Raw genomic sequence first — 27,965 nt, forward strand, 5'->3', positions numbered from 1 at the left:
GTTAATTTCATGGTAAGGAAGAGAGTTCTATAGATATTTTTAAAGGTTTCTGAATGGATGCCAGATTAATGATCTCTAGTCATGGTGACAAACTTGGCGACTTTGGTTACAAAAATTACATATCCCGAATACTCGACAGCCTTGGCGATAGCTTCATGTTCGAGTTCCAATATTTGTTCAATAACCTTCGATGCCTTCTCGCTAGAGCTTTTAAAAACGGAGGCGCCACCGACAAGAATCAGCCAGTCAATGTTCGAGTCGATTTTAACGAGAGTAGTTGAACAAATTTTATTTTAGAGTGCAGATCTCCAGCGAAATTTCTTTGAGCGTTCTACAATGTTACGATTGTTTAAAAGCAATTTACTGTAAGTTTTGTTTTTGTGTACGCTTAGGCTGTGTTTTGTTACCATGTATTCGAGTTTAATGGAGTGTCGTTATCCATTACTGAGATGTAGAATTTTCACCGTACACCTACTGGATCGATTACCAAACCATTACAATAAGTATATAATTATTTTTTGAGATGAAATGGCAACAGTCTAAGAGGAAAATTACACTAAATAATTTTTTTTGAAAAAATTAATAAAATATAAAAAACTACAGGTACTTTAACTGGATATTGTTCTTAATTACAGCCATATCGATGACATTGATTTATTTTCTGGAGGTCTAGCTGAAAAACCATTGCATGGAGGCTTAGTTGGACCAACTTTCGGCTGCATTATTGCTAAACAATTTTCATTTTTGAAAAAATGCGACAGATTTTGGTACGAGACATCTAATCCTTTGATTAGGTTTACTGAAGGTAAGGATTACATTTCATTAAAATTATTTTTCATTTTTTGAAAAACTGCAATGTGTGTTGTCACGGAATTTATTTTCAATTTTTTAGTATTCATAACTTAACTTTTCCTATAAATTTCAGTTGCGTTTTACCTTCTACGATTTTTGTTAAATTTTCTTTTGATTGAGGATCTATAGGTGAAGGCAGTTCGTTTGGCCAAATGTCAAAAGATTGATACCAAAATATCTTTTGAGAAATGTGTATACATACATGTATTTAACTTTTCCTTCCTAAGCGCATCATAATTGGTATCAATTTCAACATCTATAGGTACGACTATCAATTATAGTCTGAGAGGCTCTCGTGTGAGGTATGAGTAAATTAATTGTAAGCGAGTTTCATAAGTGTATAGAAAATACTGTCCGTTTACAGATATGGAAACCACTAATCGCTTTTGCGCCTTCACTAGTCTTTCTTGATGTAGAATAAAAACAGTCGATTAAGTTTGTCGCTTAAGCTTAATAATGCTTAAATGCTCACCTGACAAAGATCTCCATGAAGGCATTCTTATTCTCGATGTATTCAAGGTCGGATTAGTCCTTCTAGCGGTTCTTAATCAATCAAATCTAGAGGATCCCTTTCTCCTCCAAATTTTCAAAATCAAATAATTTTAATCGATTTTAATTAAAACTACTTATATAAGGATTAAAATACCAAAATTTGACATAGCAAAACGCTTAATTGCAGATTACTTTTTTAATTGTTGATTTCAGTATATCGCATGCATAAAAATGCAGAATTGAATTTTAAAAGTTATCGCAAACAAAAATGCAAAAAATGGCAAAACTTTTCTTAACACAATCTAAATACTATTTAATAATGGAATCTGGAGTTTTTTTGAAATTTAAGAACTCCATATCTTTTTAGAATTATAAAATGATATATATAATTTAAAGATGCAATTAATGAATTAGGAATATTATCAGAATAATGTTTCCAAATTAATTGAAGCAATACTTGATAATTTAAATAAGTTCAATAGCACGGCCTTTATGTTTAGATGAAAGCACAAAATTAAATATTTCTCAAAACACTGCAAAGAAAAGAAATCGCAAGGGTTCTAGGATTCTTGAAATTGTAGGGCGCCTCGGCAATTGGCTACTTTGTCTATTTAATAATCTGGTTTTGTACGTATCCCTGCCTTTTGCTGAGTAAAATCGTCCATAAATAATGTGTGCTTCTTACTGATAGCCTTTGAGAACTGGCTGCGCTTTTATGTTAAATCAGTCAAAAGAAAATAATGTCAATTAGAAACTATCTAGTGCAGCATGAAGTTTATAAAATAGAATCAATAACTAAAATTATTATTATTAAAAAATCTTATGGAATCTTATGGAAAAAATCTTTGGAAGAATTCGGGATAATGGTATATTTGTTTACTTCTCAATAGCAGAACCTTACTCCGCACTCTAACGTATAGTGGAGATACTTTTTATATTAATTTCTTCGCTAACGTTAGTTAAAAAATAAGTTTCTCAATTATCTCAGTATATTTTTTAATTTTAATAAATTTTTTAAAGTATGTCAAGTATGTTTTAGAACAGCACTTTTTATTGTTTTAGTTACTGGATTTATATTCAAGCACGGTGGAGCAATATTACGTGCATTTTATTGTTGCTATATAATTAAGAATTTTTTAAAAAATAAAACAAAAATAACGAATCAACTTTATAATGTTACATGTTTAAGATAAGAGGCTCAAAACTTTTTTAAATTTCTAAATATAGTATTATTTCATACCACACTAAAGAGACATTTCTTTGAGATTCAAAGCCGTTACTTCAGTTGATAATTTTTAGAGTATTCATGTACAGACTGGTATTATTGTGCGATGGATCAACTGTTATGCTTTAATTATAAAACTACTTGAGGACGAGCAAACTAGACATTTAAATAAAGGTACTAAATAAGTCATCTAGTTAAATGTAGTATCAACATGAAAACAATGTGTAAGTCATTATAATTATTAGCAATTCTGTGAAAATCTTTTATTGCCTAATGATAAACGTTAAAAAGATTCTAACCTCATGACCTTTGAATTAGTTTCAATTTTGCCACTATTATCTTCAATGTAGGATATTTCATTAAAAAGGCAATAAAATGTGACTCATTTTATAATTGTAAAGGAAATAATTATCCTTTTTTATTACATATTAGTCGCGACTACAGAAAAGAAGTTAATGAATAATTTAACATTGGTGGAACTAATTAGGTATAGTGAAACGAAAAATTAATCGCTGAATTTATTAGCAAGGTGAGATTTTTTTGTTAAGTTAGAACATTATAATTAATATAGAATTCCATTAAATGAAGCATCGAGACTTTTTCTTCCTAACATAATATTTATTAACTGATTGTTAAAGTTTATTACCAATACTATTATGTATGTCTTTTGTAAAGATCAATTCATAAATAGTGTGACCTAATAAGTTCAGATATTTCTTATTTCATCGAATGCTTTCTTTATTTTTCTTGTGAACAATTTAGCTCAATTGACAGAACTACGCAAATCCACTTTATCTAAAATTATATGTGATAATTCCGATTCCATTGAAAGTATACAAAGATCTGCTTTCGACCTACCAGATCCATTCATGTAAGTATTGAGCATATTTTTTATGATTATTATCTTTCTTTCCACAATACTATTTTGTTATAGTTAATTTTAAGCATTACTCACGTAAATTTTTTTCAGATAGCACAATTTGAAATAATTTTTCCTGACGGTTTTATTATATATTGTACATTATCGGTTTACACAAGTTTCATTTTATTCAATATCTTGCGATGAAACACATCAGATCTCTTTATTTCCATTTATTCCGAATATTCATCAAAGAAAAAAATAATTTTAATAAAATAAAAGCTTTAAAGAAGAATATTTCAGTTTTAATATCAAACTTCTTCTAAAAAAATTAATGCTCTTAATATTTTAAATCTCGCATATCATCGATTACCTTTGGTAAATATGTTAGTATAAAATTTTTTTATTAACATATTTACAAAGCCTATCAGAATAAAATAAAAATATGTTTTGAGTGCATTATATATTTTTCTTGAGTCTCAAGGGGATATTTTCTAATAATCAATGGATTTTTTTTACCTTCATCTTTTTTTTTTCAAAAATAATTCTAACTAATCAGTAATGTATATGCTAGACCATTTTTTTAAACATGTTTTTCATCGCATTCGCTTAAATGCAGATAATTTCCTTCAAGTAACGTTTGATAACACAAAAGATCAGAAAAAGACTAGATATAGTTATCATTTATATGTTCTTAGTTTCTGCCAACAAGATATAAATAATTCATTTCTCCCCTTAGTATTAGCTTTGTCATGAGTGAACCCTCTTTTGTTGATCGAAGTTTGAGAATTCATTAATTTAAACTCAGAAACTATTTCCCGCTTTTTTGTGTTTCATAAATATATATTACATTTGTTCATTACATCGATGTATTTTGCTAATTTTTAGTTAGTTATTAATGCGAATCATTTAACTCGATTTTTTTTTAATTTTAAGAAATGCACTTAATTTAATATCTTTTTTTGCAATTGGATGGTAATTTCCAATTCGAGAATATGCTAGGTTAGAAATTAAATTTATAAAAAACAGAATACTTAATCCACACCACATTATGTGTAATTTTTATATTGAATTATCTGATTTCAGCATATAAATTTGAAAAACGATCATTCAATGCCCGCATTATACATGGGCACAATGATTAAGGGGTTAAGTAAATGAAAGCACTTCTTCGAAAATTAATGTTCATTAAGCAATGCCACCGACACAAATCAAAGCTGGACAGGAAAAAAACACACACGAATTTTACCTGCAAAAGAAATTCCATTTACGCTTTGCTTCATGCATGTAGTTATCCAAAAAGCGGTAGTACGGTCATTAGTTGAAGGGAAGAATTACTAAATGACTCTTTTTCTTTAATATTCTCCCTGGCACAGCGAAACCAACATTAAAGTTAGTGATTAAGTTGGAAAGTCGGTTTGTCGAAAATATGGAACGTTTTTTTTTTTTTTTTTTTTTTTTTAAGTACTAGAACATGTACCCGTTTAGATGGACTTTTATCCTGTTAACAATATCTCGGATCTGATTGTTACATATTAACTAACGGAAGTTGTAATAGAAAATCTCATGCACATCACATAGTGCTTAAGAAGCAAAGATATTATTTGAAGTACATTTTAATGTAAATATTTTACATTATAAATTTTGTTTCCATCTTCTTATCTTCACAATCCATAATGTTTTTAAGAACATTCAAATCCAAACTAATCACTAAAATTGGTTCTAGAATAAATATAAAATAATAAAAATTGCAAACCTCAGTTCATTAACCTTTGTTACAATCTGGCATAAAAAATGTAACTAAAATAAGTTTACGATATCATGATGGATTTTTATTCATGTTTAGCGTTATTCAAATACCGATAAGTTAGTCAATTTAAACATGAAAAAAAAACTGTCTCAGTCACTAGACTTTAAAACAGAAGTTATTTCGCATTCAGTAAAGATGACAAGGATATTTTTAACTCCAACTAGCGTTACAAATGGCGTTGGACACTATATTGACTTTTAATTTTTTAACCATTCTCACCATAAAATTATTTGAATTTGGTTTCTTTCATTGCTTGGGGAGTTATATTTTAAAAATCTGCATTAAAACGTATTTTATAAAAATAAATTTAATACATATATATTTTTTAAAAAAATGGTATTCCACTACGCTTTGTAGTTTTTGAATTAAAGAGTAAGAAATCTATTTGTTGAAAAGGATTTTATGACTGTTTTAATGCTTCACAATTAAAAAAAAAATGAAAACTTTTTGGTTAGTGATCAGTCAAACAGTAATAATTGAAGACTAGATATACCTTATATCTTGGTTCAGGAATTTGGTAATAACTTTCTTTAACTATCCACAAGATTTTAAACAAATCATTTGATAAACTTTTAAGCAGGAAGGTTTTTGTTTTTCCTCTTTTTACTCCTCCCCCCCCCAAAAAAAAATCAAACAATTTCGATTTTTGATTTCAAATTATTTTATGCAAAAATTTAAAAAAGTATTTTATAACATTTTTCAAAAAAAAAAAAAAATCATATAGTCACATACTTTAAATTGTGTCTTTCCATCCTCGAACTCTAGATGATTCTTCGGAAAAGGGTTGAAGTTTATATAGAATTTAATTTTGACAACGTAAGACAAAAATAGCCTTAACAAAACTCAGGTCGACATGATATATTCACTGTTACTTTTATATTCTTAGGAATCCCCGCGTGTCTTGTTCCAATCTTCCAAGCATTGATCTGGAACAGTGGAAAGAACGTGTTTCTTGTACAGTTGGAAGAGTAACCATTGACGTTGGTTCTGCCGACAGGATTTCTCCTTGCGTCATGTGCACATGTACGAAAGAAGGGGTAAGGAAATATTTTTATTTAAGCGTGATCAAATATGATATCTGATGACAAACTTATCAAGATACATCCAACGGATTCAAATCTCGAACTTGAGATCAACTGGTCTAAATGTCCAGAATTTATTACCAGGTAACCGCGATTCAAAGCAAAACTAAATTTAAAATAACGGCAATCCATATTAGGACGCTATTACTTTGCAGTCCTTTGTTGTTAAAATTAATAGATATCTTTGTCATCAATAAAGCAGAGAATTAGTAAGTAGATCACTTATTACTTTTGTTCTGAATTTCATTAGCACAACCGAATATTTTTGCCATAAGATTAAGAAGCAAAAAAGAATGCAACATATAAATAGCTTTGCCAACTTTGTGTGGTGTTTCGATTCTGTTCTTCAATAACCTATTATTAATTAATTTTGTAAAAGAAAGATAGAGGAATTTTAAATTACTCATTTGTACAAAGAGTTATAAGGATACATATAATAGAATAAGTTTCGTATATATTTGTGAGTTTTGAATAAGATATATTATTTCCCATAGCTTTAAACTAGTGATTAAAAACAATTAAAGGAAGCATATAAGTTAATATATATTTAATATTTCACCATCAGTATAGAACAATGTATCGAATATAATGTAATAGCTAAAGTCTCTCCTGAATATTATATATCATAAAAAAGATATAAAACTCCTGTTATTCTCACATATCCTTTTTAAACTAGAGATTTTTTCAGAAAAACGAGAAAGCGCGTGCTCCCACTTTTAAGATATCAAGAAATAAGATTTATCGTTCACTGTTAGTTAGTCTGGCTACTCTTACCTTCCTTAGCATAGTAAAAAATAGAACAGGGAAATAAGATTATCAGTAGGGTGATCAGGGGCTTAACATATTCACTACATAGAGGAAACTGGATTATAATTGATTAGTGGTACGACTGTTGCTCTAGGCCTGCGGAAAGGAAAAAAAAATTAGTACAGTATCTGCAGATCCTATACCAACAAAAAAAGTTAGCTTTGGATGTTTTACAATAACAATTTGCAAGCAGATTTGTATCAAATGATATTAATTCCAACATTTTCTTTCAACAGCCTATCTGCCAGTCCTTGAGAATCAACAACTGTTTCCATCTTGCTTCTACGTTTTCAAAAGAATCTGTGCTGGCCGATCATGTGTGCAAAGTCCAATGTGCTTACGCCTTCAGAGCTTTCCCGCAAGTGGATATTGCGAGAAATGGCCGCATTTTGAGCAACGGAAACAGGAACATTCTTGGATTCAGTACATAGCAGCAATAAAAAAAAACCCCAGAAGACGTGTATTTTATGCTACAAAAGTAGTCATTTCACCTATTCATGTAACGGGAACTTTCATCCACCGACTGGTGTCATTGCACAGAAATACTGGATTGATAAGAAAATGAGTGGTTGATAACTTGCCATTGATATAAAGAATGATGTGATAGATGTGCATTCAAGACTTTTACTCATATGAAAATCTAGTTTTTATGCATTGCCAAGTTCTCACAATGCCCATTTTTTTAATGTGATAAATTCTTAGCCCTACTTCCATCCTTACTCGCTTGTGTTTTTCATATTACCTGGTACATAATTTGATTATCACACAAAACTCCACTATAATATCGTGGAATTTAAAGAGAATAAATTACGAATCAAGGTGACCACTCGAATAGTGACCTGTTGCTAAATTCCAAACAGAGACAGGAATATCCTTCCAATTAGAAAAATGTTCTAAATAACGTAAGTAATTATATTTTATGTTGATTTAGTCTATAAACGCATTGCTCATAAAAAAAATTACGAAATATTAATTTCTGTACAGTTTCCACAATCTTATTAATTTTATTGACAAATATAGTGTTGATTTATTAACGGTTTAAACTTAAAAAGTTCTGTACTTCTTTGATTAAAACTAACCAAGTTATGAAGTTTTGAATTTCAATACGTTAGGCCAATCAGTGGCTATCTCAAGGAGGCGGCTTTCTTAATGATTGGATTTTTCTCAATGTGGCTCTTGAAATAATCTAAAATAATGACATTTTCTCTTCATAAGTTTGTCAATTTGGATAGAAGATATGTGGAACTTCTCCCATTTAAACTTTTAATGCATCAAAACTATATTAGTCAATAAAACTAATAGAAGGGAGGGGGTGTGTATAAAAGTCTAGACTTCCTAATATTTTCAGCAATATAGCTATTTACGTCACACAGAATATTTTCTCTGCAAGACGTATACGTTTGTCTTTGATTGTATAGAAATTAGTAACTTGCACATTTAGAGTGGTCATTTTGCATTTAATTCAATTTTGCCTTCCATTTTCTTTAATTTCCATGATAAAAAAGAATTTTAGCTGATAAATATCATAAATTTGTAACAAGACACAAATAGAGTGGACACCTTGTGTATTAAATTAATAGAATTTAATTGGAGATTCTTTCATAATTTCATTTTTTAAAAATTATAATCAGATGCAAATGTGAAACATTTTATATTTAATGCTCATGTCTTGACCGTATCTAATTATGCGGTAATGTCCTATAAAATTGTGTCATTTCTACTGCTACTCTTACATATTATTTTACTCTGTCCTGTGACGTCCCGTTCTTTTTCCTCTTGAGAGATGCGTAGTGGATCCGAAAATAAAATTGTTGACGGGAATGTTATTTGATCCCATTATCTGCCAAATGACTTTATTGTTTATTAGATAAAGAAATTTGTCTTAAGATTTATTTCATATCCATTAATATTTATTGTATTTTTGATAGTTAATTTTGTATTTCATCTTTTTCATACAACTTTTTCATAAAATGCTTATAATAATTCGTTACATACCTTATAAAAGAAAATTTTCATAATACAGTGGAACTTGGCTAATTCGTAGCTGACATGGACACAATAAATATTCAGTTTATTCAGAAAAACAATTTTTAATTTGAAAACTGTAGTTAAGGTTAATTTTAAAAGATTCTATGATTTGATTGTATTTGGATGTCTCGTCAATCTTAAAATAGATATTCTATAATAAATAAATAGTAATAATAATTAGAATTAATAATTTTAATAAACAGTATTTTGAATATAAAAATTTTACAATCAATATGTAACATTTACCTTCTATATTGAAATTTTATTGATTGTCGTTTCAATTCAGGATATCTTAAAGAGGTCATCAGGTGACCTAGGGCCTTAAAAGTATCCACTTACAATCACTCAGGGCACAATATATAGATTCCTTTAACTAACTAAAACTATCAAAATAAAGGAGGCTTAACAATTTTTAGTTTTTTGCATCAGCATTAACCAAAATAAATCCGAAACATAACTACAATGTAATATTATCCAGAGAAAAATTCGATCCAACCAAGCTCCACTGTATTAAAACAGTTTTTTCTATATATACTTTAGATAGTTTAAAAATCAATGTTAGTTAATGTGTATTCGACATTTATAGGAAAACTGGTAAAATATTGGTTAAAAGGGTATTGCACTATTTCTCTTAGAAAGGAAGATTTCTAAATTTTTAATGAAGAAAAATTCTTCTTTATCCCATTTCAACAACAAGGTGAAATCCATGTAAAAACTAAAGAAAAAATAGTTCCCATCAGATTTAGAAAAATTTATTTATTTATTAATTTCTATTCTAATACAATCCCAATGGTTTAGTTATAATCAGTGTAAATATATATGTTTCAGTTTTTGTGACTATTACTTACTTGACTAGCTCGACAATTGTAAAAATAAATTTACATATCTGAACTAAAGTGTTATTTATTTGTTCATTTTTACAAAGATTTACCATACTCTTCCATAAGAAAAATAGCTGTTTTGGTGTTTACAATCAGTAAAACACCAATCTTTGCATTAAGAAAAGATTGTATTTACTGATGCATTTATTTCTCGTAGCATATTAAGTATATTCATCGAAATAAAAAGTGTTTATGTTTGAATTCATTGTTTACATGATAATAAAGTGTGCTTACTTTTAGATGTTGTCTTAAATTATTATGAGCACTGGAGATAATTTTCGTCCAGATTTTTGAGTAAGGTTTTTTTGTTATCACCATGATTTATGCACTTGACATCTCCAAGGTCATTTCTTTGTGGACTAGAACCAGAAATCAACTTTTGTTTCAATGGCAGGAGACTGCAGCCACATTTGAAAGGGTTATCTGAAAATAAAACAATAACAAAAGTATCCTTAAAACGTTTTAAAATCACTCTTCGAAGGTGGTTTTACTATAAGAAGTATAATTAGTAATAACTGAAGTTGACAGTACACAAGAGGACGAGAGAAATTACTTCAGAACTGAATTGCGTTGAATGAGTCTCTTCATCAAAACATTATATAGTAAGTTTTTTTTTAAACACACACTTACATTTTTATTAGAACGCTGAAAGGATTAAAAAAGGGATTTTTTTTTGTCAAAAATATAGAGATAAAATCTTAAAAACATGAAACAATCTTAGGAATGTTCTAAATAAGTTGGAATTTTAATAATATATTTTAAGTTTTTAAAGAATTATTTTCAACACCGTTAAGTTTATGATTTTGTTTTAACTTCCATATTTTTTATAAAAAAAATTTAGTAATGAAAAGAGAAAATATTATATTTTTAGTATTTAATTAACATATAAAATATATGAAAGCTCCTTTAATATAATTATTGTAAACCTCATTTTGTATTTTTTTTTACCGAATAAGATGTCTCATAAAATGAAAATTTAATTAAAATTATTCGATTAAATAATAATTAAGGGATTAAAATATCAGAACTCGATTGCTTAAAGGAAATAAATAAAAATTCGATCAACAATTTCATCATTATAAATAGAGTTAAATCAAAACGTGTAATAAAGAGATCCGTGAGAGCAAACAGTTGAATATCGTCAAACAAAATAATAAATATTGTTCACAAATATTTTCTACTGAATTATATAAATTAATTTTGAATAATTTGCCATCATATACAGCTCAGCTTTCTTCCTAATATTGATTTATGGTGCTGATTTTCGGTATACTCATGTAGAGAATTGTTTTACGGTTATAAAAAATTATTGCATCTACGTTTTTTTTATAATTTATTAAATTTCTCTAATGGTATTAACTCATATATGTACATTTAGTTTTTTTTTATTTAAAAATCTTCTAAAAATTAACTTTGTTGGATAATAATTTAAGAGAATGAGACCAACTTTTCTTTACATCGACGAATTGTTTCCGAAGCAAAACTTGTAACTGAAGATATTAAAATTTACGGTTTATTATAGCGTAATATGAAAATATTCAAAAACAACATAACGTTTTTTCTAAATGTACGATTTTCTAATCAAAAACTATTCTATATTCAGGAATTGCTTTCAGTTAATTTTTGAATGAAACATATACTTACCGCTAATATAGAATGACTGTAACTGGCTCCAAATAGGATCAAAAACAATGTTTTCAAAATTTCTAAATTCATTAGCAGATAAGTCTAAATACTTTAGAGCTGGCATATTTTCGAACATATCTTCTGGCAATGTAAAGAGTTTATTGTTCCTAAAATAAATAAAACATACATAATTTAGAATAAGGAATATCAGTTATTGTAAAATTAGGCATTTTTATGTTTAGCCGTTATTTTTAAAAAAATTAAGCAAAATAGAGATTACAATCTCTAATGAAAGAAATTCGTAATTTCAGGAATTTTTTCCTTTCGATTAATTTCGTTAAAACGAATTAATGGTTCGTATAAACAATTCATACAAGTAAAGGAAAAAGTATTACATTTTTTATATTAAATATTATGTGTGAATGAATATATTTGCATTTGGACTCATACACATTTATTGAAAAATAATTAAGAAAATGAAGCATTAACTAATGATAAATTAAATCCATTACCATTTAAACCGTAAATTTAAATGAAATATTTTACTTCAATAATGTTTTCAAAGTTTTTTTCTGATAAATATTAAAACTGTGCAGACATGAAACATTTTTGAAATTTTTTTAATTCCAATACATCATGGCAACGCACTTAGTTTTGAGATTAACCACTTTTAGAACCCCTCATATTAAAGAATCATCAAATGTATATAAGCAAATAAATATTTGATTTTTATATAATGATTGATTTTCGATGCTGTTTAATTAGATGGTCATCTTCTATTTTGGGAATGTGCTGTTGTCGCACTTGAGGTGATATGGATTTTCGGCTATTTTCATATAAAATTTTTATATCTATGAAAAGTTAAATAATTGCTTATAAATTTAAAATTACCGTAAATAGATATGCAAATGAAGTTCATCTTCACAGTTAAGGTATTAATTTCTAATTAAATCTCTTATTCTTCACAAATATCTGCAGTTTAAGAAGGTGAGAAAGTATTTAAAGAACTCAATACGTAATTTAAATTATTTCTATTCTGAAAATAATTATTTAATGTTTTATTTTTGGTCCAATTGTATGTCATTAAAATATTTTTTGTTGAATGATGTATGTCATTCAGTAAGTAATTTGAAATATGATTTTTTTTTATCCACAAATAAAAGCAAAGGAAGCTCTTAATCATTTGGAAAATTTTCTGGCCGATGCTCACGCTTTGGGGTTATACTGGCTGAATGTAAATAAGAATCTTTTATGTCATGGTGATGACGTGGGCTCATAGAATGTGAATGCTGACATTTTAAAACTTGAAAATTGAAATCTTTTAGGAAACAGATACTTGAATAAGCGAGGAAGCAAAAGCCTTTAATTAAAGCACCCCCCCCCCGAAAAAAAGGGATAGTATTGAGAATAAAAATATTTTCAGGCGATATATGTTACAACTGAAAGATATATCTTTGAAACATACGGAACACATCGTTTAATTGTGAACATCACAAAAATTCAAGGAGTTGGTTATACAAAACATAGAGAAACGCAACTAAAAAAATGTGATATATGATCAAAAAATGATTTTAAAAAGTTTTTATTTATTATACAATTTTCCCAATGAATTATTTTATATCATATACAGATTTTTCAAAAAAGTTTGTGAAGAATATTGCATTTATTATATTATTTTGACTTTACGAAAGATTTTAAAAATTTGAATGATTGTGAATCTTATATTTTTGAATTATATAGTTTTTTATTTCATCTTATAAATGCATATAGTAACTTAAAACGTTTAAGCACTATTCAATTTGTATTGCGTCATGAAGCATATCGTAAAATACAATATTAGCAAATGGCATGAATTCAGACAAAAACAGAAGAAATAAGATCGTAACAAAGAGTATAGTTTGATTCCATAGGAATAAAAAAAATTGTAAAATTAAGTAATTTTCAAAAATGTAAAATCAGTAGATCCGTTTATTTTAAAATTATGCATTAATTTGCAAATAAAAAAATAGAAATGCAGTTATATAGAGAATTCATTATTTGTCATGTATTTTACATTATTTTGAATCTCCTACAGTTTTGTAATCCTTATTTATGACTATTAAATTATTTTAATGAACTCCATGCGCAATTTAGAGCATGAATTAAATCATAACAAAAGCATGTCAAGACTGACGATAACGATGACATCCGTGCCGAAATAAATTTCAATACAAAAAATATAAACGGCAGGAATGCATGAAGTTGAAGGCCAGTAATTTGAGCATTAAAGAGATAATATGTCATTCCTCATTATAACTTTGTAAAGTTAATAATTTTCGAAAGTAAAAAAATGTATAGACCATTTTTTTTAAAATTCATTTTTAAATAGAATTGGAAAACGAGGGAAGTTGATTGTTTTCGAAAGGTAAAAAAATAATCAGATCGATGAATTTGTATTAAAAATAATCATAAAGTGGCACATGCATTTCACATGATATTCACAAGAATTTATTTTTCCATATTTTGTAAATTAAAAATGCTAACATAGATCTCAAAGTTCTAAAAGATCTAATGGGATCTTAAAAGATATATGGATAAAACGATCATTCAAAGATCTAAAAGATCTAATGGAAGTTTTATGATGTATATATGAAAAAAAAAAATCCATTACCTGAAGTCCAACTTTTCTAAACGAGGAGCGGGATTAGCAAACATGGTTCTAACCAAATAAGGAAGATAGTTTCCGGCAAAATTGGCTTCTCTGAGATTAATAAGCTCAGGGAAAGCCTGAGGATGAATTCTGTAAACCCTGCTGTATGCTACTGTAATGCTTTCTAATGATCCACCTCCTATTTCTGCAAACTCATGTCCGACGAAATCAATGGGAGATAGGACGATTTCAAACCTCTTCAACTTCTTCAAGTTCCTTACCTCAGGCCAGTACCATTTCGAAGGATCTTGTGTAGAAGTAATATATACTTCTTCCAAAGAATCTTCAAGTCCATCAAATGGGGATGGTTTGTAATTCTGGACTGAGTAAAGATTATCTAGGTTGCTGTCTTCTAGGTACAGTCGTTTCACTGACATACCAGAAAAAAGACCAGCGGGGAAGAAAGGAAGCTGAATTTGTTTTAGCTTCAAAAAATCTATGTGGTATCCACGGAATCTTTGAATTTCTTTTATGCCCTCGGTACTATTTATAAACCAGCATTCAACTTTAGTACCATTCCCTTCATAGAAGACGCCATGTGTGCACTCACAATTCCTACCCAATTCTTTAGGTGGACACTGAGCTTTGATAATAGCTACTCCTATCAGCAGTATAAAAATCAAGCACAAGATTTTCATTTTTTCGTTTCCTGAAAAAATAATCAAAATTAACTCCATGTATGACCAACAGATATTGAATAATAATAATGCTTTTAAATACTTGATTTTAATTTAGTGTTAGGCATTTAAATATCATCGTCTTTTATTATATATACATATATAAATGAAATGAAATTGTGCAAACTCACTTTAAAAGCCTCTAAAGAGAGGCATATAAAAATTAAGCAGTGTTATATATACTTTGATACCATCAAAGCAAACAAGTGTTGAATTCCCATCATCTTACTTGATAACAAGATTCTTCTCTTTATACTTTAAGAAATACGCTTGATAAGATTTATTGTCCTATCTTTTATGCGAGGTAATTGATAACGTTTCTTCTTTGATTTAAATTATCGATTCAACCCTGAAATTCTGAGGAGTTAAGTATTTGATGAGATTAAATCTGTAACAGTAAATTTATACATTGGTGACTACATGTTCTGCAAGGGATATAAGTCCCATTTTCAATTTTTTCAGATTATTTAGTGAATTCTCAACGATAATAAAAGAAATTCCAGAATATAATATTCATAATTATTTAATCTAAAAATTAGAAGATAAAAAGTCCATATAAAGTAATTTTCAAAGATGATTTAAAATTCTTCCAAAATAATAATAGCATTTTGCAATTTCTTTTGAAACACCGCAGTGTCAATCAATAGTCTTGCAGGTGGGAAAAAAGGGACCAAGATGTCATGGTTAAGTAAATTTTATTTTCTGCATAAGCGGCAGATGACAATTCAGGCAGGTAGTTTGTAAAGAAACTCTTCTGCTGATTAAAAAAGAAGACATTTTTCCTTTCTAATATTCAAAAAATATTTATAAAGGATTGAAAGCAAATAATATAATAATAGCATTTACTTGTATAATTTAATAATAGTATTTACTTGTCATTATATTATGAATTACAAAAAACATTATTTATGCAAAATTTCCACTCTAATCGTTGGTCAATAGATAATTTGTAAACCGTTAGAAATAGGTTTACACTTCCATTTGGAAAAATGATACAACTATTTAATTTTTATACAATCCGCCGGTCCTATCGATTATATTTAGTAATATATTTTTGATATTAACATCTTAAACAAAACAAAAAGTTCCACACATCGAGTTATTAAACGTATATCTTTAATCTCGAGGATTTTAATACCATATTATTTGCAGTCTCGAGAAAGATTATATATATATATATATATATATATATATAACCACAAAGCGCTTTTTCGAAGCGACCGTTGATTGGCCTAAAAATAACTAATTTTCACTATTAAGTCAGATTTGGTCCCTGTAGAATATAATTTTTTATTTAAAATGTTAGTATGTCAACATTAATTTATAAAATATGTCTAATTGGACAGAGGGACTGCATTTAAATTTAGACTTCAGAATTTTTTAGGATCATATTTATTGACTAAATCAACATAAAATATTAATCTGTTTGTCATTTCGAGTATTTTTTCAATCTTAGGTATATGTCTATCACTAATGGTTTAGTAATTAGTTGTTGGGCAACCTTTTTGGAATAATATTTATTACCTGACTCAAAAATTATTTTGAATAGTTATTAATTTAACCGTTATCATTTATTTCGTCCTTTAAAAAAAGTCCAAAAGCTTGTAATTTTAGTTTATCAGTTTATGTGTTAATAACCGAAACAAAAAAAGGAAACAATGAAATTGAACATACAAAAAAGAAACCCCTTCTGAAAACTTTATTTGGAAAATCATTTCATATTTGTTTGATTGTTTAAAAAATCATCTTGAGTTTTCGAATATTCTGATGTATATCATAAAATCTATTATTACATATCGTCTTCAAGTAACGTTTGGTTATGTTGATGATTTATACAATATATAATCGTAAGACCTGTCTAATTGTAAAAGAATACAAATGTCATTTTCCTAATTCTCGGCATTCTTCTAGGAAGTGTGTTTACTGAACGGTTTAGAGTTTAAAAACTTCAGACTTAATTAGTTTAGTTATAATGACGTTTTAAAGCAACGTTACGACTATTTTGAAACGGATTTCCTAATTTTGCGCCGCGATCAGCTAACGAAGACAATACCTGAACTGGTAACTCCCTCTCTAAACATCCGCACCACACCACGGGTACAAACTACAAGATTTTTACATTTCCAGATAGAAAAGGGGAGGATAAGGTATTATACATGCGATGCAGAAATTGACATTTTCGCTTATTTTCCAATTTACCCTCTGCCTGTGTACAAACAATCAGCTCAGAACTCGACATTCTAAAACCGCCAATGCAGAGAATATTTCAACGTAACAACTGGCATCCACGTAGTATTTGTGGAATCCACGAATATCTGACTACAACAGTTAAATAGACCAATCGATGTCTGGAATTTTACAATTAGACTCTGCCTTTGGTAAAATCAAAGCCTTCTTTTCTGAGAAGTACAATTTGGACAGAGGAATATTGCTTTAATCCAGATGGAAATATTGATATTCAAAGCTATCTCTTTTGAACAGTAAAAATCCATTCTTCGCATAACAAGTTCATTAACAGTGGAAATTTTCTATAAATATGTAGTGTAATATTTTTAGAATCTATTTGATTGGTTCTATTTTGTACAACAGTATGCTTGAATGGTGACCGATATATTCTGTTAATTTTTATTACCTTTGTGTTTGAACTAAAAAATGGAATTGGTTTGCGCAGCACACGCTCTGTAGATCTTTACCAATGAATTCGAAAAGCACACGCTTTTATAAGATCACTTGTGTCTTAAAGAATTCCATCTTTAAGTCACAAGTAATGAATTCACTCGCATATTTGCAAGTATTATCAAAAGTATGCAACTTTGTATAGGTGTCAAAGGTGTTCAATATGAAAAAAGTTTTTAAGCATTTCAGTAAATATTATCTGACTATTTTTAAAAAGAATTAATGGAAATAAAAAATGCTTCATCATTTTCTGAATCTGTCCTTTTAATAATCTTTCATGATATTTATAATATGCCTGAAAAATGCAACAATAGTCTCTTTCGAACATCCGTCAGAAGTATGGGAAAATGGACTAAGTCCATATATTTGCCTTGAAATATTTCAACGAATTTTATAGATAGAAGCATGGAGAAAAATATTTTTCTAACGGTCACATTTTAGCTATGGGGACTCAACAAAAATTTCGTTTTTCGAACATTTTACTATCTTCCTCTACAAAATCCAAAATAAATTCATACATTTAGGTATTTTATTTGATAAAATTTTACAATTCGAACTAAATATTTATTTATTTTTTTCAGAAAATGAGCACGTGTTTCACTTTCTTGGAGCACCATAATAAATATATATAAAGTGATTAAGCTTTAAAATTAAATATTCATTTTTGCAAAATACATTTATTACAACTTCTAGTGTTTGAAATAGCTGTAAACGTACGTGATAGATTCCTGTTACTACTTTAAAATTATGATCTGATGATCTTTTTATAAAGTGAAATTTTTTTTTATAATCTTTAAAGTTTGAGAATAACTTTGTTATGTACTTATAACAATTTTTTTGTTATTTTTTATAAACTATTAGTTTATTTTAAGCCCAAGTTTAAAATAAACCTATATCATTAAAATGCAGGTAGATTAATCAATAATTTCTTGGAAATGATAATGAAGTAAATCTTCATTATCATTTTTCGGATAACATTCTCTTGCAAATCCAATATGTTCTTTTGTATTTATTTATTTAAGGTAAAACTTTCCATAAGTTTTTAATAATGCTATATCTGCTTTGATTTGGTTTCTGAAAGCTATTATCAAACTAATATGAAAAGTACAAATAATTAGAAAAAAAATCCTAAAGAAAAATAAAATTTTGTCCATTAAAATTATCTTTCAATCCAAAAGAGCAACAGCATAAAGAAAGAATTAATAATTGATTAACACATTTTTCTGTCACTGCCGATCCCATCTATCAACTCTAACAAAATTCATCGAGGTTGTGTGAAAAGACTTATTGAAAGAAAAATCCTAAAAAAAAAGAATTCTTTGACATCAGAATTCAAATTGCTGAGATCACAGGGGATGTACTTTACAGCTTTCTCAATATTTTTTCAGGCATTGCAAAGTGCTTGTTTTTCTGGAGTGGGGTTAATTTCAAGCTCCTCTGTGTAGGACTGTCAAACGAGATGATGCATATGCAGTGAATGTCTTGCCATAAATTACTTACGTAATACATATAGAAGGGCTCTATATATCTATACAAATTTTTTACACAGGCGGCCAGAATTTCGAAGCTCGGTAGGGGAAAAAATGAAACTCGTATTTATTACCAAACTTGGGCTCTAGAGTTCGAAATTAAATCGAACCCAAGGGACAAATGCATCAGACGCTTGTCAACTCCCATTGCTTCAGCCCTGCCGTTCAACCTGATTGGATCCCAAGCCCAACCAATTCTCCCTTACCCCGAGTTTCTTTTCCCCAACACCGAGTTCCGTCCCATACCTTCAGTTTTTTTCTCTTTTTTTTTAATCCATTCTCCCTATCTCACTTTATATTATTTATGTTTTTTGAGAAATATTCACCCTACCCGCAGAAGTGAACTTAAGACTTAAGGACAGTTGGTAATTGGTGAGAAGTTTTGAGGAAAATGGTAATTTTTTTTTCTTTTTTTTTCCGGAGACTTTATTAAAAAGGTTTAGAAATTGCTTTTTCTGTGAACTTACTTGCTCCCACACTATGTGAAACTTCAATAAAGTTTATGAACTTTTTTTCTTGTTTTTTTTCAATAAGTCATTTTTTTTTTATTTGTTATCAGTTTTCGAAAAGTTATCTGGTTTGAAGATATTGAAAAATATTTAGTTTCTTACTGATTTTTTTTCTCTCTTGGCCTTGGAATCTTTTTAGATGAGATTCTGTGCGTCAGATAACTTAAAGCTGAAATGACAGAAGAAATATTTTTCTAAGAAGTATTTATAACTTAGATGTTATTTCCACAAACTTATATACTGTTTTTCAAAGCAATGAAAAAACAACTTTTCTTGAATAATCGGTTTATAGCTAAAAGTGACCAAGGCAAAATGAAAGTTACAGTAAGTTATTATATTCCCGTTGTTTTAAATTTTCATTTCTGTAACAGAAAAGTTTTTTTGCATGTCAATGTATGTGCAGCTTATATTGTATGCTGATGTCATATTAATATGCGTGACAGAGATTGCATTAAAAAATAAACATTAAAACAGTTTTTCTTTATTTTACCTGGTCACACTTTAGTGTGATGCACGCCGTGAATTGCATCACTTTTAATATTGGTATCCATTACAAATTTATGATGAAGGAAATGAATGTTATGTCACAGTGTAGGAAAACAATTGCAGTGAAATATTACATTTCAAGCGCATTTACGTTTATTCGGTGACAATGGCCTTAAGTTAACTGGAAGGTAATTAACATAACGTTAATAACATTCCAAATGGAATAAAATGTTAATTACGTTTAATGCTAAACTTTAATTAACGTTTTAATGAAATAATTACTTAAAATATTACTTACTGGTCAAATATTACTTAAAAAACTTATGCAAAATTAAAATTACAGAAAGTCTCTAAATTAATTCGAAAAAATTATAAAAATTTATTTTAGAACATAAATATAAAACTATGATTATATATGCGTCTAATACAGTATTTCATTAAACCTTTTAGAGCAAATGAGTCACTCTGTTTATTTGTTACTACTGTTATTACTTTGTTTGTTTGCAGAATTTATTTCCCGATTAGAAAAATGAAAATATAAGAAAGTATGGCATTTGTTACTCTTTAATATATAGCAAAAGAATTTTGTAAAAACTTTGTTTGCTATTTTGAAGCTATTTGCTTTTTTTTTTTAAAAATCACTATTCTCTTTGAGTGGTTAGAAATTATGTGATTTTAATTGTTCAGTAGTATGAGATATTCATTCGGCTTTAATTCATAAGTTAAAGCTTGCTCTACTTTCTGTGTAACATTAATTTAGAAACTCAATATTTGTTAAGTGTTTACTCGCAAAATTTTGTAATTTCGAGCTTTTTAAGGATTTTACATTTAGCTTGTTTCGAAATTGCCAAATGTTGTCCAGGTGATATCGAAATATGCACCATAAATTGGTGTAATTATAGTTTTGTAGGACTGGTAAAATGACAAGCGGCCTCGGACTTAAGGGCCCCCAATATAAAGTGTTACAATTACTTAGATACATAGACTTTGCTGGTAAAAGTAATTTTTTAAGACTCTTAAACATTCGCCGGTCACCCCATACTGTCTGATTTCTCCACTGACACTATACCCTTAATTTATATGGCCCAATTAATGTTTATATGAGAGTGAGCTTTAAATTGGAGCTTGTTTGTTTATATTAACGTCCCGTTTTAAAGAAATTCTTGGGTTTTTTTGGGACGGACCTCGTAATTCTGAACCGCTGTCAGATGACGAGGGCGACATCTGAGCTGGCATCCCCTCTTCAAACTTCCACACCACTAAAGCGGAAGGACGTTTAGCCCCGGCGGATTTAACATGCACCAGATCCACTTACACGTCAGTTCTTCGGTGGAAGTGGATCTCGCCCTCCGGTTCCGAAGCCGAAAACTTACCACCTGGCCAGGTGGTAAGTTTTCTACCTCCTTCCGGGCCTTTTTTAAATTGAAGAAGAAAACAGTTAAAATAAGACTTGCTAGCTTGACATACCGAGCAAAATATTCTTGAAATTCAGTGGAGTAAAATTTCATTTTGTTGAACAACTGTGGGTCATACTTGAAATGACAATGCCCTTTCCACTGTAGTGGCTCAGGGATTTAGATACTCTGGCAGAAGTTACAAGGCCATCTCTTCATATCATAATCTAACGACAATCTGACAAGGGGGCCAAAGAAAAATATTATGCCTTGGAAGCCACTTTCTCTCATTACCTCTTATTTAAAACTTATACTCATAATAAACTTATATTACTCAAGTGCCGAATTTTCAAATCGACATTTAAATCAGTGATTTGCTAGATGACAAAACTGAATCTATACCATCAAAAGGTTTTCAGCACAACACAAAAGGTTTTCAGCACTTTTGTTATATCTGACGATATAATCAAACGCTGCCAGCTTGTCTGAATCCCTATTTTTAGTTCGTAAGTCACACCTACAGTTAAATTCTATGAAATATTCCTTTCTCAGATTGTGCGAAGTATACTTATCAATAAATTCATTAATTTTAAAATGTCCAGGGAAAACCGTTTTACTATCTCTGATCAGACTACTATCTCTTAACAATTTTAAAAACTACAAAAAAATATGAATAAATTGATCACTTAATGTTGTTTTAACAATCAAATTAGTAATTATTAATCCTCATCACTACTATTTTGAGATAGTAATGTGCCAATATCTAAGGCTGAAAAGAAGGTTGGCATAAATTATCATCAATTTTTTCAATGAATTTTAATATTTCAATCTCTTACCTTAAACCTTAAAGAAGCCTTGAATTGGCTCTTAATGATTAATTAATTAATCAAATTAATTTTACCTAATTAGCAGAATAATGTTCGTATTTTAGGTCAGTCGCTATCCCAACAATATTTAAATATACTTTTACTAAAAGATGGCTCTTTTGAAGATTAATATTATTAATTAGGGAAAAACATCAAATTATTTTTTCTTAAGAAAATATCTAGGTAAATCTTCCTTACAGAGAAGCTTCAGTTTTTTTTATAGCAGTATGTATAGATTTATTTAGTTATAACAAAAAATATCCAAATAAAATCAATTGTAATATTTTAGTTATGAAAGTAAATATTAATAATTATTAAAATTTGTAAAATTGCATAAAATATCTAAGTAATGCTTAATATACTACAACATATGGGTGTAGATATCTAATATTTGAGGAGCAGGTTGACTGAATTTTAATCGTCTTGTTTTCCTATTTGGTTTTTTCGCTTCCAAACCAAACCAAACCATGCGACATTTTAGATAAAACTTAAGTAAATGGGGAAAAATATCTATATATTTATCAAATCATTTCTGACATTACTTTACTTTGATATGAAATTTCAATTTTCTTTCGTCATAAAATATAGTTATATTTTTCATTTCTCCCCATAACTATTCAGTGACACTGTATATATTGGACATTTCGAGTGAATGCAAAGTTGGCATAGGACTTTTGTAAATTTACCTTGAAATAACAGTCATAAATATAATTAAAAAGGAATTTATTTTCCAATTATTATGAGAATATCATATCTGATAGCTATCTTTTTCTGAGTTCTCGAGTTTCCTTTGCCAATCCTATATCCAAAAGTAGATAATGCTTAATCCTTAATATGATATATTAACTGTTCACACGATTTTAAGTTATTATTTTGTTTTTAAATGATAAAAATAAAAACAGTTTTTTTTTCAGACCTTATTTGCTAAGATTATAATATATTATGAAAGTTTCCTTAATTGTAAAATGGTGTTAAGAAAATTAGAATGGATAAAAGACTGAATATTTATATTTTCTGAAGAAATTATTTCTATTTTTATGCCATTCAAAAACACTTTAAAGCCTTAGTATTAATTTATCTAAAAAGATAATAAAAAAGGAGAATTGCATTAAAATTTGTAATCGATTGAAAAAAGAATTCCAAAAATGTTTCTAAAAAAAGCTAATTTCTGCATATATAAGGTAGAATTTTAATTTTAAAACAATATCTGGAAACGCAAAGAAATACTGTAAAGTTATAAATACTATTACATAATAGAAACGAGAAATTAATATATGTGAGGAAATATCTTTAATAAAATAAACAATGTTTCTTCTGAACTGTAGATGGCAGCACTATGTAGTTTGTAGATACTGAAGCTAAATTTGTGGCTTGAATTTGTTGCGTTGCAGTATCAGCTGCTACATAATCAATGGCCTTTTTAATTTAAAATCTCAAAAATGAAATTATAAACAATGATGAACAATCGTCTTTATTTAATTCAATTTAGCAAAAATTAAATTGTCTTAAAAACAGAATCGAGGGAAGAAGATATTTTATCTTCCCCAATAATTTAATTAAAAAGGCTGTGCTAAATCTTGAAGTTTTAAAAAACCGTCAAAATGCTTTTAGATAATCTGCACTAGGCATAAATCGAAATTCTTTACATTTTTTATTGTTTTTTACTCAAAATTGCAAAAGTCCAAAATCATTTTTTGGCTTTTGATTTTAGTAATAGTGTTATCTGAAGTAAAAAAATATCAATGATCTATGCAGCAAAAATAATTATTAGATAAATTGTGCTTCGAAAAGTTAAACAACGTATTTAACTACGTACTGCAATATTTAATAATGAAAACGACGAAAGAAAACATCTCTTTATATCATTTTTAATATATTTTGTATAATCTTATTCCAATAACTAATTACTGAATTACAGACGTATGGATACACATTTAATTGCATATTTCTATTAAGGATATTTAAAAGAAAAGCATATATATATATATATAGTTCACACCATATATATTCTTCTAATAAATTATACTTATAAGCCTCTGACTTTGCTCATTCAACTATTATATTATTATATCATACTGTTTCTTTTCGGATCGTACTATGTATATCTCACCTTCCATAACAAATTTCTATAATAATTTCGCATTAGTGATAATTGATCAGTTCGAACGAATCAAAACAAACATAATAAAGAAAATTGAATTCGACAATTAAAAAAAAAGGGGGGGGGTTGCTTTAAAAACGCATTTCAGAAGCATTTAATACCTGATGTCAGTAGTATTAGTTATTATATTGTTAACGAAGTTTAAAATGAACTTATTGCGTAGTATTAATCATTAAGAGAATAGAATAGCCATTATTTTTTCAGAAAAATCCTGCCTTTTAATGACATATTCAGGCACGAGGACAAAGAGAATCTTAACAGAACGATTTTCAGAGAGATCACATTGTTATTAATAAATATATGCAGATCATATGCGCAAAAATTGCTATTATATCATACATTGCTGATATAAAAATTGCGACAAAGAAAAAATATCTCCTCTATGAGCGGATCTTTTTTGATATCATAGGTTTTCAGCTTTTTTTTCTTTCTTTTTTTCATTTTCGGTCTAATAGCTCCTTTTCTTAAATTAGGAAAAAAATTTTAAGAGCTTTAATTACTCGCAAACAAAACGAGATATTCTACAACATTGTTACGATATCTTCACAATAGTGTAACCCATTTCCAATATCGAACAAACAAATTAAAATACAGAACAAAATACAAAAATATAAAATATTTCTTATTGAATATTCTTAGTTTCTGAACAGTCTTCTTCATAAAACTGTTTGAAATTTATTTTTGTTTATTCTTTGGTAAGTTTCCTTAATTTTTATATTTACGTAATAGATGATTTAATGCTATTTTACATTTCTAAATGCCAGCTCTAATTTTTGGCAGAATTTTATTAAAAAAAACATCGCAAATTAAAAGCTAATGCATATTTTTTGTTCAAATTTAGTATAATCATTTCTCAACATGTTCTGCAATTTCTGAAAAAGGAAATAGGCAATCTGCTCATTTCAAAATATTTTGTAGTAGTATAATGGTTCACTATGACAAAAAAAATCCATGCTGTTTATTTGTCGAAACACAATCTTTAAAGAATGACTTGAAGGAGAGCTTCTTCATTAGTTAAGAAACTAGGAAATATATTTATTAAGCTATCTGCAAGAGTCTTAGCAAATCATTTAGTAAGCTTTTAAACTGCAGGATTTTTGCTTTATATCTCTTCTTAGCTAAAACCTCCAATTTTTTTTTTAAATTGATATTTAATTGGTATATTTTCGTTTTATGAATTTTTTAAAAATCAATTTATGTAAAAATTAAAAAAAATATTACCATTTTACAGCGTTTTTCAAAAGTTATCTTGAAAATCGTCACATTACCTTAAAGTCACAGCCCGTCCTTTTATTAATATATTAAATCATTACTTGAAAATTTCTCGAAAATAGTCCTAGCTTTAGAAAGCATTATTTTTTTCCATCATCTTTCTATTAAGAGATTAATGAATTGTGACAGATGATATTGATTTTAAGAGAAATCATGAAAAGTTAAGTATATAATTTTTCAGTTAAACATAAATACAAGCTGTCAGAAATTATCTGTGTGGAAATATTTGTATTCATATCTTTGTTTAAAAAATATTGTTACATCTTCATGCTGCAATTTCTTAATGCTTTCAAGCAAATCTCAATTGATTAATTTTCTAAGGAAGAATATTCTTTAAAGAACCTGATTAATTATTTTTATATGGATATTCGTTCATATTCTTTTCTGATTTGTAAATACATCAATTGAATATGAAATTTTCTTCCTATTAGCTCCAGAGACAAATTTTTGGTTTAACAGTAATTCTATAAATTTTCACTTTCCGACAGAGTAAGAAAGTAAGATCAAAATGTTCGAAATTTCAAATGTATCTATTAAAAATATTTAAAAAAAATACTAAATCCAAGAGGAATAAAAGAATTATATCTAAGTAAAATAGGTACTCAAATACGACCGAGAATTTTTCTAAGAAACATTACATCATTCAGCAAGTGGATAAACTTAATTTAATATTATATAACCCGCAGGATCAGATTCTCTTCTATCAGATTTCTTCCCATTCTGTTCTATTTATATCAAAGAAATGAGTTATTAAAAATGGCCATGCAATTTTCTTTTAAATCCTGTGCATTTGATTTCATTGCAGACTGGGGGATCAATTAATGAAAGCAATTAACTTCTGCAAATCAATCAAAATGGACCCACCATCGCATTATTATATATGCTTTTTATTCATCCCAGTAGTTTTTAAATTGAGAATTCATCTTAAATTCAGTTCCAAATAAAGTAAAATGAAATTCTACATGCAATATTATACAAGAGAAAATTTAATTACAGCACAAAACGTATTGATGTAAGATAAAGATCTGACAACATTTTTTATCATAATTCAGGAAGCGATTATATAACGAATGTTTTTTTTTTCTTCTTCTTTTTACAACGAAGAAATATTGATACGACCACTTGAAAACGGTCATTATTATTTTTATTCAATTCATATGCATTTAATTTCAATATAAGAAGAATGCTTGCTTTATAACATTAATTATTTAAACAAATCTATCTTGGAAAGAGTCTAACTGTTCGATCGTTTTTTATGCTTTTTATTTGCTAAAATAGCTTTTAAGCTGTGAAAATTTCCTAAAAACTATTTCAGATAACCTAAAACATTTCTACATTGATTAATCCATTGGAGAAAATTTAATCCAAGTGCAATATACATTGATACAAGATAAATATCTAAAAACAAATTATAACATCACTCAGGCGGGAAATTTCCAACCACTATTTAATAAAATCAAAAGAAGCATGTAATCATTTCATTGATTTCTAATTAGAATTAACGGGAATTAATTCATCCAACCAATCGTGGAAACTAAGAACAAATTCAAAATAGTGTATACATGCATTAGAGCTAAATTTAACTTAAACGTAAACACACATTTAATGAAGATCTAAATTTACAAACAAATAATACCATTATTTAGAAAAAAAGTGTACAAGCATTATTTTATAAAATAAAAAGCTATAAATTTAAATTAATGAAACTGAAACGGCATGTTCTTAAATCAATAAGCACAATGCAGACGACTCAATTCTGCCAACAAGCAGTATCACTGGTCAAGAGGAGAATTGAATATATTATTTTATATAAACAAAAGCATCGGCCCAAAATTTTTTTCTTCTCACCACTTTGAGAAACGGATTTTACTTAAAAACGCCCTCAATGAAAATTTCCTCGAAATCCTGTCCACTTCATTACGGTTTCTTTTGACTAGTAATCGGCAATCTCTAGGGAGGCTCCTCAGTGAAAGGTTTGGTGTGGTTCCTCTCCAGTCCATTCGTCAAGTGGGGCAGAGTGGCGTTGATCGACGATCTGCCTCCA

At 28.2% G+C, this 27,965-nt stretch overlaps 2 protein-coding genes across 4 annotated transcripts in view; one reads left to right on the top strand and one right to left on the bottom strand.

The window, feature by feature from the left end:
• Window positions 1-10,022, top strand: part of LOC129959954 (uncharacterized) — a 98,441-nt gene extending 88,419 nt beyond the window's left edge. For both annotated transcript variants that reach the window (XM_056072875.1, XM_056072874.1), the window contains exons 22-25: window positions 636-805; window positions 3,332-3,440; window positions 6,125-6,275; window positions 7,364-10,022. In XM_056072875.1, the coding sequence (XP_055928850.1) occupies window positions 636-805; window positions 3,332-3,440; window positions 6,125-6,275; window positions 7,364-7,558 (625 nt within the window). In that variant the 3' untranslated portion in view covers window positions 7,559-10,022. The remainder of the gene's footprint in view (window positions 1-635; window positions 806-3,331; window positions 3,441-6,124; window positions 6,276-7,363) is intronic.
• A 20-nt stretch (window positions 10,023-10,042) lies between these two features.
• Window positions 10,043-27,965, bottom strand: part of LOC129959956 (leucine-rich repeat-containing protein 15-like) — a 51,535-nt gene continuing 33,612 nt past the window's right edge. The window contains exons 1-4 of one of the 2 annotated variants that reach the window (XM_056072881.1): window positions 15,160-15,178; window positions 14,313-15,000; window positions 11,681-11,829; window positions 10,043-10,459 (exon numbers count right to left, since the gene is read on the bottom strand). In XM_056072881.1, coding sequence (XP_055928856.1) covers window positions 10,293-10,459; window positions 11,681-11,829; window positions 14,313-14,989 — 993 coding nt within the window. In that variant the 5' untranslated portion in view covers window positions 14,990-15,000; window positions 15,160-15,178 and the 3' untranslated portion in view covers window positions 10,043-10,292. Of the gene's footprint in view, window positions 10,460-11,680; window positions 11,830-14,312; window positions 15,001-15,159; window positions 15,179-27,965 lie in introns of those variants that run through there. The other variant, XM_056072880.1, reaches the window with a different exon arrangement.

This window comes from Argiope bruennichi, chromosome X2 (genome assembly GCF_947563725.1).
Source record: "Argiope bruennichi chromosome X2, qqArgBrue1.1, whole genome shotgun sequence".
NCBI lineage: Eukaryota > Metazoa > Arthropoda > Arachnida > Araneae > Araneidae > Argiope > Argiope bruennichi.